The following is a 12,500-nucleotide window of genomic DNA, read 5'->3' as shown; positions in this document are numbered from 1 at the left end:
AGAACAAGGAAGTAGCGAGACGACCAATCATAGTGCCTTTTTGTCTGCGTACTCCGCGTCCGTCCGACGGATAGTTAGAATTTTTTGGAGGCGCTCGACGACGGGCGCAGAGCCTCTGAGAGGGGGGCGTGGACTCGCATAGACAGAAAACAGACGGACGCAGAGGCTATGCGTCCTAAGCATAAATCTAGCTTAACCCCTCCAAACGGAGTCTGCCTGTCCGAACCCCTGCCTTTTTAGGGCTACAAAGCCCTCCCCCTTACCCCTACCCCTCTGCCTTAACGAGTATTGGGATACCCCTATCCCTACACAAAACGGAGGGGGAGGGGTAAGGGGTAGAGCCAATTGAGATTGGGCCTTAGTTATGTTATGCAGGGAAGCTCTCTCGGAAGAGATGAGTTTTCACTAGCTGAAGGTTGAGAGCAATGACCCTGCTACTGTAGAAAAGTGGTCACTTATTCCACCATTAAGGGACAATGGCAGAAAACCGTTTGGACTGGGACCGCCTTGCTTGAGTAGAGGACAAGGATAAACAGTTGGTACAGTACAGTTCAGTGTAGTCGACAGTATTTCATACATTTGTCCTTTCTTCCTTCCCTAAGAGTAACAAGTTTGTTGTTTGCACAAGTTTGTTGCCTCCACCAAACTTGTGAATGTGACTTTGCAGACAATGCTACCTTGAGTTTAAATATTTCCAATAATACAAAACTTGTCATTGTGCATATTTTATTCTTCCCTCTTTCTCTTTCAAATCGAGTAACAAAGTTTGTTGCCTGCATGCAGCTTATGAATGTGACTATGTCTTGGCCTCTTTGTGAGCTGACTTCTCTCTGAGTTCAAATGTTGCATTTTGCCGAGACGGAAAACATATTCAAATGCTACACTTTCTTGAAAAGAACAAAAATCTCGGCTCTCTACCTCATCTCTCCACTCACTGTTGCATCTTCTCTCTCTGTGCTAGAAAACACGTATTCCGATCCGATGCTCCACTCTTTCTTTAAAAATAAAACCCCTCTCTCTCACTCACTCTCTGGATTTCACCACTTGCTGCATCTCAAGTAACACACATCTAAGGAGCGGTAACAAGGAAGTGGCTACAGTTGAGGACGATATTATTAGCCCCCCTCCTGAAATTAGACATTTCTCTTGATTTCTCAGTAAGAATGACCATTATTCACCGTTTCTGTTATTCTGGAAACAAATACACTGATGGAGATAATGTTCAATGAGTTGAATTTAGATTTTTCTATTGTTACGATGAGTTTAAACAAAAAAGGGCAAAAATGACAAGGACAAAATTATTAGCCCCCTGATCATTAATAGTCAATATGGCGCCATTTATGAACCAAAACTGACAACAGGCTCTGATAAGTTGCTACCTAGGTTGGCACATGCCCCACTAGGGATTTTGGCCCATTTCTTCACTGCAAAGTGTTCTAGCTGGTCCAAATCGCATGGATGCTGAGCATAGACATTAACCACAGACTCTCAGTGGGATTGAGGACTGGACTATGATCGGGTGATTCCAATATCATGCTTTTAGTGTCCTTGAAGAACCTCTGAACTAATCTAAATGTATGCTTTGGGTTACAATGTTGTTGGAAGACCCAGCAATCCAGATTCAGACCCAGACTCCCTGTGTCTGAGGCTGAATAACAGACTAAACTTGATGCCCTTCCACTATGTGTAACTGTGGAAACTGCTTAGCCTCGTTAGACCAAAGAAGCATTGGACACCTGCCTAGATGATTGTTATTGACCTGGCCTCACCTGGAGGTTTTTTCCCCCCCAAGAAAGACAGTTGTTAGGGCTTGTCATCATATTGGGCTTTGGGGCCATCATCACAGAAGAACCCCTTTACTAAAGGCAGTGCATATCAGAGTGTTATTGAGCTTTGCCTGTGAACATTTGAAAGTCAAAAATGAGTTTTGAACGTCTCTGCTTTCATCTGATGATATTCAATTGCACCTGCTTTGATGCATGAATTCTGCTTCTGTCAGGTGAAGAAAGGGATAGACCTTGAATCGTTATAAGATGGTTTCCACAATTAAACACGGTGGTGGATGCATCATTCTGTGGCAGCCTCAGCCACAGGAAACCTTGTTTGGGTGTACGGCACCATAAAAACTGAAAATTATGATAGAATGTGGAAAGTGACCTTGCAAAAATATGCTCATAGAGGGAGTTAAGATCTTCACTGGATCTTTCAATAAGATAATAACCCAAAACTTGCATCCAAAATAGTTCAAATGTTCTTCAGGGATACTAAAACCATGGTCATGGAGTGGTTCAGACCTCAATCCTTTAGATAGTATTTGAAGAGTGCTGAAAATGAATGTCCATCTTCAACATCCATGCAATTTGGACCAGCTTAACTATTTGCAATGAAAAAAATGGGCCAAAATCCCTGGTAGGACATGTGCCAACATAGTTAACAACTAATCAAAGTGCCTGGTGTCATTTTTTGTTCATAAATGGCACTGTATTGACTATTAATGATAAGGGGGCTAATAATTTTGTCCTTGCCATTTTTACACTTTTTTGTTTAAACTCATTGTGAAAATGGAAAACTCCAAATGTAACTTATTGGATACTATCTCCATGGTGTATTCGTTTCCAGAATAACATGCATTTATTAATAATGATCATTCTCAATTATCAATGAAGAGATATGTCTAATTTCAGGAGGGGGGCTAATAATATCGTCCTCAACTGTACTGTACTGTACTGTACTGTACTGTACTGTACTCGACTCTGATCCGCAGACTTGGCTAGCCCTTAGCCTTCAGTCACTGCCCTTCAGTCTGATGGAAAAAGAAAAGAGAAAAGGAGAGAGAGAGAGAGAGAGAGAGAGAGAGAGAGAGAGAGGAAGAGACAGAGAGAGAGAAAGAGAGAAACAGGAAGAGAGAGAGAGAGGAAGAGAGGGAGAGAGAGAGAGAGAGAGAGAGAGAGAGAGAGAGAGAGAGAGAGAGAGAACAAGGAAGAGAGAGAGAGAAAGAGAGAGAGAATAAGGAAGAGAGAGAGAGAGAGAGAGAGAGAGAGAGAGAGAGAGAGAGAGAGAGAAATAGGAAGAGAGAGAGAGAGAGAGAGAGAGAGAGAGAGAGGGAGAGAGAGAGAGAGAGAGAGAGAAAGGGAGAGAGAGAGAGAGAGAGAGAGAGAGAAAGGGAGAGAGAGAGAGAGAGAGAGAGAGAGAGAGAGAGAGAGAAGGTGAAGGAGCGGAGTTTAAGTCATGTCCAGGGGAAACAAAACAGATTGCTTTGCCTCAGTGACACCTGCCAATGCCTTGGCAGTCAATTGGGCCCCCAGGGAGAAGTGGGCAGGGGAGAGGACGGGGGAAAAAACAACCCTGAAAAATTGATAATTGGCACCTGTTATTGGCATGCTTCTGCTTTTATTAGAGCCTCTATTATTTGAAAGGCCCAGTGAAAAAAGAAAAAAAAAGATGATGATTGTTGGACACCCGTTAGAAGTGAATTGTCAGAGATAGAATGTCAGTGTTATGAGTCTATAGAGAGAGATCTTTCTGCTTCTCATATGAAAAAAGGCTGGGCCTGTCTCGTTAAAACATAGATTTCTGTCAATGTCAGATTTCAGTATGTATCACGAAACTACACATTCTAGTTGCAGTGCACAGTACAATTGTAAGGTTGGTGGAAAAAATCCTGTAGAAAATGTGCACCCCTAACATGTGAACAATAGTCCAACTTACAGACCATAGCCCTAAACATACAGTAAAAACACAGCATGTGCAGACTTAGGCTACAGTGCTTGTCTGTATTTAAGTATTAAATTGCCTAACAGGTACTGTACGCTGTACGGTTCCTTGGACTCTAACTCCCAGTCTGTAACCCCAAAACGCACACAGCAGAGCAGGGCTAACCTACTGGAGTGCATCATGCCTAATGGTAGCACTTACCTGGAGCTCTCTTTGTAATAACCTTAAAACGTCCCACCCATGATTTATCATGCAATTACCTAGCTAGGTGTTTATTTGGGAACATGAATATTTAAACCTTCAACACCACGTGGCTATGGGCAAATGCCAAACATCCATTTGACTAAGTATGACTTGGAATGAAAGCAACAAAAAAAACCTTATTGTTGATTATCTGAGAATTGTGCTTCCAAAGATGATTCAAAATGCATATGTATGTAAGATAAAGTGCACATTTTCCATTCTGTGTTAATTTTAGGATGGGATTTTATGAGTATTGATAAATAAAACAAGGCCCTCTCTGTGCCAAGAAAATGCATTCTTCTTTTCTTGTCACACAGGCAACCCTGTGCAATCAATAAACATGACTGGAATATTTAATACAGAGAGAGAAAGAAAGAGAAAGGGAGAATGAAAAACAGAGAGAAAGACAGAGAGAACGAGACGGAGAAAGATAGAGCGAGAGAGAGATAGGGAGAGAGAGAGAGAGAGAGAGAGAGAGAGAGAGAGAGAGAGAGAGAGAGAGAGAGAGAGAGAGAGAGAGAGATGGAGAAAGAGAGAGAGATAGTGAAAAAGAGAAGGAGAGAAAGAAAGGGAAAGAGAATAAAACAGATAAAAACAGAAAGCGAGAGAGAGCGAGAGAGGGAGAGAGAGATGGAGAAAGAGAGAGAGAGAGATAGTGAAGAAGAGAAGGAGAGAAAGAAAGGGAAAGAACAGAGAATAAAACAGATAAAACCAGAAAGCGAGAAGGAGAGAGATAGAGAGAGAGAGAGATCGAAAGAGAGAGAGAGAGAGAGAGAGAGAGAGAGAGAGAGAGAGAGAGAGAGAGAGAGAGAGAGAGAGAGAGAGAGAGAGGAGGACGAGGAGGAGGAGAGAAAGAAAGGGTAAGAGAATAAGAGAATAAAACAAATAAAACCAGAAAGTGAGAGGGAAAGAGAGAGCAAGGGAGAGAGGAAGAGAGAGAGAGAGAGAGACAGAGACAGAGAGAGAGAGAGATGAAGAGAGAGAGAGAGATAGATTGAGAGAGAGAGAGAGAGAGAGAGAGAGAGAGGAGAGAGAAAGAGAGAGAGAGGAGAGGAGAGAGGAGAGAGAGAGAGAGAGAGAGAGAGAAAGAGAGAGAGAAGGAGGGAGGAAGAGGAGGAGGGAGGAGGAGATGCTGCTGCAACATATTCTCACTGTCTCCCTCAGCTTGTTTCATGGAACAGTAATTCTGCAGAGAGAGGAGAGCATAGTAACACCAGCAGCTTTTCAGCATCGCATCACATCTCAGAGTGGCTGACTTACTGCACACTGCTGCCAGTTCAGCCTGCATGTCAACACATGTACAGGCAACGACAAGCCTGACCACATGGCCGCTGACAGCTTTCGCTGGGCCCAGGACAAAAGTCATCTGAAAGGGCCCCCTTCCCAGTACATACAATGTAATGTGGACCCAATTCTTGGCCCCCTATCTCCCTGGGCCCAGAACAACATACCCTTTTGTCCCCCCATGTTGGCGGGCCTGAGCCTGACCACAATGGCCCCTGCCACAGCAAGACAGGCCCATCAATATTTAACACCACCACGCCTGCCTGCAGGCTAGCTAACTACATTGCTCTTTCTTGAGGGAAAAAAAAACTTAAAGCTAATATTCATATGAACTTTCATGCAATCTATATTTTAATTTTTTAATACAGCAGTTGATTGAGTGAGGTGAAGTAGGCCTTGTGTTTGCCTGTTCGTAGAGTGAGTGATGCTAACTGAATTTCATTCTCCAGGTCGGGAAAATTCCAAGAAGCAATAAAGGAGTGAACGCCACTTAAATTGTATATACTGCAATCAGAATCAGTAGTCTGATTGGGTCCTAGTCTGCCTACTAGGTCAGGCTTTCTCAACGGGGGCTCTACAGCCTCCCTCCACCCAGGGCGGGCGTTGAGAAGGATACAACTGAGGGTGGGTGGTGCTTAGTTGCCATTGGGGGGCATTTGTCTATTTTATTCTTTAATACTAAGATCGTCGTTAGCTTATGATCAGGTGTGTGTGTGTGTGTCTGTGTGTTGGGATTTGAGAGATGTCCATTAGAGATGGGTTTGAGAGATGTCCATTCATCCAGCCTCGGAGCACCTTCCAGTCTATGGGAGCCCTGCCAGATCAAGAGCTGTGAACAAGCTGAGTGCAGCAGCCAGGGGTGAAAGGGGCCAAAGCGCTAGGCTGAAACCTGACTCTGAAGTATACAGTAGAATCAGCTCTACAGACCTGCTCAACATTGTAATGATCGGAGAGAATAGTCTTTTATTGTACATAGTATGTAGCAAGTGTGGCAAACGATCCCTTAGCGGCCCTTTGATTGTGGGGATTGTGGGGGAGGTGGGACGAAAATATATAAAACAAAACCTTAACGTTGCTTAAAATTGCTTAGGCTGGCAAATCCTGACCTTTCTGGTCCCTTTGGGGAGCCGTAATTGTTTCTGGGGATAAATAACAGAAGGGGAAGAATGTAAAGAATGTGTGCTGCCTCTTGAAGCTGGCTTCATTGTGAGCACGTATAAAGATGAAAAAAGAAAAACCCTATAAAAAAATATCTGAGTCATGGTGTATAAGCACCGAGCTGACCACCTCACACACAGGGAGAGAGGAGGGAACGGGTCCAGTCCCCTTTTATTTCGGTGCAGACGGCAGCTTTTTTTTCTCTCCCACAGGAACACAATAAAGAAGAGAGGTAGAGACTACTGTGTAGGGAATAATGACACATCAAGAACTACTGCCTTTTCATCATTACATTACAAAACACACACTGTCGGTAAAGGGCCAAACCATTCATGTCCTGCCGAGAGGCGTAAATGGCTGAACTATTAAAATGCTTAATGTTTCAAGCAACAAAATTAGCGACTATTACTCACTCGATGGCTGACTCGCTGAATCTTTCTGGGGTTCTCCTTCGAAGAAGACAAACCAACGGACCCTAGGGGAGGGGGGGCCCTAGATTGCGGCTTAATTACACTGCGCCACATAAAAAATCGCTGTGTCACTCGCACCCACTATAAATGAGTCTAGTCAGAGCAAAGTAGCCATATTAGTGGTAATCAGTACAGGGCAATGGTGTACATTTAAAGCATGGACCACAGCCTGGAAACTGAACACTGAAAAAGGCAGCACACTCTCTCCATCCTTGTGTGTACCCTTGCACACTGGAAGAGCTAAAAGAGCTAAATGTCTATTTTTGGTATTTCAAAATGGCAGACACGGAGAAGGTCCACCTTTTCATGTGTGTCATAATGAATGCCAGCCATAATGAATACTTAAACATTTGTGAATGGACAATATGAATTCTGGAAATGAGCTACTAACACTATTACACAGTGCATCTTTAACCTTTAAGAGTGTACCGTCACACCGGTGTGACGGGAATGTTCGGGCAGTGAAAGTTCTATAGAATTCTGGGCGTCATTCAATACAATATGGAATTGTAGAATCTTGCATTGTTATAGAACACATTCTTTTTATAGAATGTTCAAAAACCCACCCTCTTAAGAACTTCAAGTCACTTTGAATGAAAGAGTCAGTTAGGAGTAATGTAATGTAATGTAATGTAATGTAATGCATGTGTCCTGGAAACTGAAAAAGAAGACAGCATACTCTGCCCATCCTTACCCTTGCACACGGGCAGAGAGTTGCTCCACTGGCCGTTCATGCGGCACTGTGCCCTGGGCGCTCCGTGCAGCACGTAGCCCGTGATGCAGCTGAAGTTCACCACGTCGTTCAGGTTGAACTCGCTGCCGTTGGTGCGGCCGTTGGCTGGGTTGCCCGGGTGACCACAGGTGATCGCTGCGGATAATTACAAGAATGTTTTAGCCCTGGCCTCGCCCGTACGTACTTCCTGTGGTGCTACAGGAAATGATATGACAAAAGCACTCTGGCAAAGCCGACTATCTGATTTGTATCCAGTGAACACTGAGCCAAAGACTCGTCTATTCGAGCAAGATGCACCTGATGTAATAGGGTCCAGGAAAAGTACAGGCTTGATGTATCTAACTCTAATAGGAGGACCTTTGATTGACCAACAGCTTGAAGGAGGGAGAAGCTTTTAAGGTGATTGCTGGTAGCTAAGTCAGAGGTAAAGGTTCTGATTGTTCTAAAATCAGATTACTTGTTGCTGTTACCAGTAGCACGCAGAGACATTTGGTAGATGAGGGTTAACGAAGCTCTCTAAGAAGTCTGAAATCACCAGAGCTCGTCAGTATCAAGGTAAAGGATAAGTAGACAGCTTTATTAAGAAGAAAACACAACCCACACACTTTGTCTGTGCAATTATGCTTTTATATTGATATGGACCATGGTTTACTCTCTCTGAAAAAATGCCTAACAACCAAAAGCTTGCACAGATCTTAGATCTAAAAAAGGAAACATAACTACATAGTAGAAGAATGTGTGCTGATTTGTTTATTCTTTGCTAAAGTCGTGTCGCAATGGAAGTAAAAAAACCCCCAAAAAAACGGCAGTATAAATAGAGAGACTGCAATTACACAGTTTGAGGCAGAGAGGCTCAATAAGCAACACACACACACGCGCGCACACGCACACGCACACACTGACACGCACGCACGCACGCACGCACGCACGCACGCACGCACGCACGCACGCACGCACGCACGCACGCACGCACGCACACACACACACACACACCACCAGATACTCACGGACACAAACGGGGGCCTGTCCCGACCACCTGTGGTCCTGCTGGCATATGCGGACGGAGGTGCCGATTAGCCGAAAGCCCATGTTGCACTGGTACACAACCGTGTCCCGATAACTGGATCCGTCCCCGCTGATGTGTCCATTGACGATGGGATCTGGGGAGTCGCAGTGCCCAGCTGTGAAGCAACAAGACATTATTAAACTGTTACAAGGGGGGGTGGGGGCGGAAATGCATAAAATATAAACAAACTCAACAACACATTTACACAATGTGTGGCGCCTGTTGTGATTAGAGTGTGCTTAGCAACACAGTTTGAAGTATTGAAAAACACATGGGAATGTTTGAATGCTTTGCCTTCTGCTTGTAATGGACATACTGTGGTCTCTTCAATCGCACGTATTGCTCTGTCGCTTGAATCGCATTGCGCCTGGTCTATTCACGCGGTTAGAGCCATGGCTAGGCCAAGCTTGCCTACTCTTGCCCTTAAAGGGACACTGCAGGAAATGGTCAAAAAAGGTACTGCAACTATGCTGCTCATTGACACTGGGCTGCCTATTGCAGAATTTGATCTTTACATGCAAGTTTACTAAGTAATAAACAAATATTTTCTAGTGTGGTCTAAGTACAGTCATTTTTGCAGCTAAAAATGGCTATTTTTGGAAATTCAAAATGGTGGACCATGGAGAAGATCCCCCTTTTCATGTATGAAAAGTGCAATTTTTCTAGTCACAGTGAATACTTAGAATTTGATGGTGGTGGTAAGTATTCATGAAAAAGGTAACATTAGTGAATGGGCAGCATGTATTCTGGAAATAAACAACTAAAAATCTCACACAGTGTCCCTTTAAACGGGCTCTTGTCAAAGCTGGAGCCCTACAGTTGCCTTCATTTCTGCACCACTTCCCCTTGCATGAGTACAAGGGCATAGACAAGCCATTGTGAAAGACCTCCATTCCAGTCTGTTATTTCCATGAAACATCCACCCCTCTCTCCCAGGGGCGTAGCAGCAATTATGGGCCCTATGTACAATCAGCTCCAATGGACACCCCCCCCCCCCCCCCAGCAATATATCTTCATAAATCAGACTACTGTGTGGGCCCCCTATACACATGGGGCCCTGGTGACTCCGTCACACTTTAACTCCCCCTGTACAACACCCCTGCTCTCTCCCCCTCTCCCTCCTCCTCTCCCCCTCTCCCTCTCTCTCCTCTTCTCCCTCCCCCTCCACCTCCTCCCTTCCACGTGCCACCAAAAGTGCTGTAGGCTAAAATTGACATGGTCATTTCTATACATTAGGCCCATGCATCAAACTCCCTGGCTGCCTATGGCTCCAGACTGCCATGCCTCATTCTGACAGCGTGTCACAACGTGAGACCAATACATAAAGTGCATATCGACACCAATGCTCTATTAAATGGAAATCAGACCAACGAACAGAGATCTGGAAAATATGGCAAGGATACAGCCCTCTGACGCAAATGCCTAAGCACTTTCATTGCAAACGTAATACACAATGCTAAATATAGGAGTAGATTAACAGAAAAGCAAATGTCAGAAATAATAATGCAATAGTAATAATGCCAGTAGAGTCTGGTGATGGTTATTTCAAGACATGTTTTTAAGTAGTGGCGCCAAGGTTAAGTGTTGAGAAGACAAAATATATTGAAAATACAAATAAATTGGGTATTACCAGATACACCGTATGGATATGTTGATATAAACACAATTTTGCAATAGGACATCAATAGTAAGTCGTAATACGTATTTATGAACACACATTTATAAAATCAGCAGATCTCTCAGTTCTCAAACACGTTACAAAAAGTCTAAAGTTGTTTAATTTATTTCAGGCAATAATCATTGATAGCCTAGTCTGGTGATATTGCTTCTTTCAGTAAGATTGGGTGGGATTTATTTTTGTGCTTCCTCTTATGAATCTGAAAATGATGAGTACTTTCACCACAAATACATTATTGTGCACCCATACCTGAAACACAGGGGTGAGAGGAATGGGATCTAATAGATTAGGAGACATACATCTTTTAAAACTTTTCCAAATAAGGTCTGTCTGTGTGCATCAGTACATAAACAAAGCAAGCGTACAGACAAAACAACTGAACAATGCATTGGCATATATTGTTAGAATGCTACTACAGCTAAGCCTCAGTGTATGGAAGATGGTTGCTATATGCTCAGACTTGTAGCCCAAAGGTTGCTGGTTCGACTCCCGACCCGCCAGGTTGGTGGGCAGAGAAATGAACTAGTGCTCTCCTCCATTCTCCTCCATGACAGAGGTACCCTAAGCATGGTACCGTCCCTCCGCACTGCTCCCTTGGGGCGCAATTAGGGCCTGGCCCTTTGCACGAGTGAGGCATAAATGCAATGTTGTTGTGTGCAGTGTGCACTTGTGTGCTGTGGAGTGCAGTCACAATGACAATGGGAGTTGGAGTTCCCCAAGTGGGTTTTCACTTTCAAGTGTTGCCTATAAGAATATATTTCAATTATATTTATTGAGATTCATACACTTAATATCATACTTTGTATCAGCAGAATTGCAAGTGAAGTACAGAAATATTCAATTGTTACTTAGTGTAGTAACAATCAACCATTCAAGTTGATCCACGAAGTGTTGCCTATAACTAGACGAAGCCTATCGGCAAAATAATTTGCCTGGCAAGTTGGTCAAGTGCAACAAAGGGTATAATCACTGCTATGGCAGGAGTCTGTCATCCAGTCACAATGTCTTATGTGTCTAGCAAGTCTTTTTCAATTTCAATTATTTTTTCCTTTTTTAGGGTGGGTGATGAACAACATTCCACCTTCAGCCTTCAGCTTTTTTCTATGGTGCAATCCTAGATTATTCATGCCATGCTATAGTTTGGTTTGCCAATGCTAGGAATGACAGGCTATTGCACAATGCCTGGAAAATGGGACTATATCACCCATTCCTCCATAAGAAAATGTATTGTGACAGAGCAGGAGTCGAGACTGACCTCCCTTTCACCATGCAAATCCATTACAAGGTGTGGCTTCTAGAATGTTCCACAAGAAGCCGAGGCTGCAACTTGTGATGAAGACAAATTCGGATGCAGAACAAAAAGCCAGAGCTGAAAACTCTTGTCCATGCAGCAGTAGCCGCCAGTCAGGGTGAATGAAAAGGGAAATGTTCATAGCAGGAGCGCGGCCCCCATGTGTCACTGTAGGCATTATTCAGTCGTCAGCCAGCGGTGAGACTTTACAGCTAACAAAAGAAGTATGGCTTTCTCAGGCAACTTCCCCCCCCAAAGTAATGTCAAGCTAAGGGGAGAAGAAAATGTCTAATACATAGTTTGATTCAAAGCAAATTACATGGCTGCCTGTGTGAATAGCTATCTGCATGTTCAGGTATTTCCTCCTGGTACAATGTAACTCATCAGAGGATACAGAGGACTGTGCCATGCATGCCGTGAAAAACCTCAAGGCAGTTTCTCAGCTTGTACCTCACTGGTCAGTCTTACTTCCTCTTTAGAGTTGCTTTATATGACTATAAAGCATGAGCCTGATTATCATTGACTTTCAAATCTCTTTGAGACTTCGTCTGACCAAGAGCATAATAATTAACGTTTCCCAAACGGCATGCGTGACCCGCCTCCGGTTGACTGGCTTCTGACAAAGTGGGTGGAGTTCCCGATTTTTCAGGAGATCAGAAACAATACTCTGACTAGAACCAACGGCAAAGGTGCTGCGCCACTAGGAGGGCGTGGCCTGGCTCATAAAGCATGGCGGAGCAGCATGGTGGAATTTAAGGCAAGACTCACCATGAGAGTCACTACTATTTGCCTACTTCCTCTAAAACTAACAAAATATGGTGCCAAGGGGTTTGGGTCAAGGCAGCAGGCAGCTTTACTGGCCT

At 43.8% G+C, this 12,500-nt stretch overlaps 1 protein-coding gene across 1 annotated transcript in view; it reads right to left on the bottom strand.

Annotated features, from left to right (window-relative positions):
- LOC134441358 (CUB and sushi domain-containing protein 1-like) overlaps positions 1–12,500 on the bottom strand; it is a 617,842-nt gene that overhangs the window by 46,475 nt on the left and 558,867 nt on the right. Inside the window, exons 54-55 of the mRNA XM_063191634.1 lie at positions 8,610–8,783; positions 7,564–7,737 (exon numbers count right to left, since the gene is read on the bottom strand). Of these exons, the coding sequence (XP_063047704.1) occupies positions 7,564–7,737; positions 8,610–8,783 (348 nt within the window). The remainder of the gene's footprint in view (positions 1–7,563; positions 7,738–8,609; positions 8,784–12,500) is intronic.

This window comes from Engraulis encrasicolus, chromosome 24, assembly GCF_034702125.1.
Source record: "Engraulis encrasicolus isolate BLACKSEA-1 chromosome 24, IST_EnEncr_1.0, whole genome shotgun sequence".
In the NCBI taxonomy this organism is placed as follows: Eukaryota; Metazoa; Chordata; class Actinopteri; order Clupeiformes; family Engraulidae; genus Engraulis; species Engraulis encrasicolus.
This window is presented reverse-complemented; position numbering and strand designations above follow the sequence as displayed.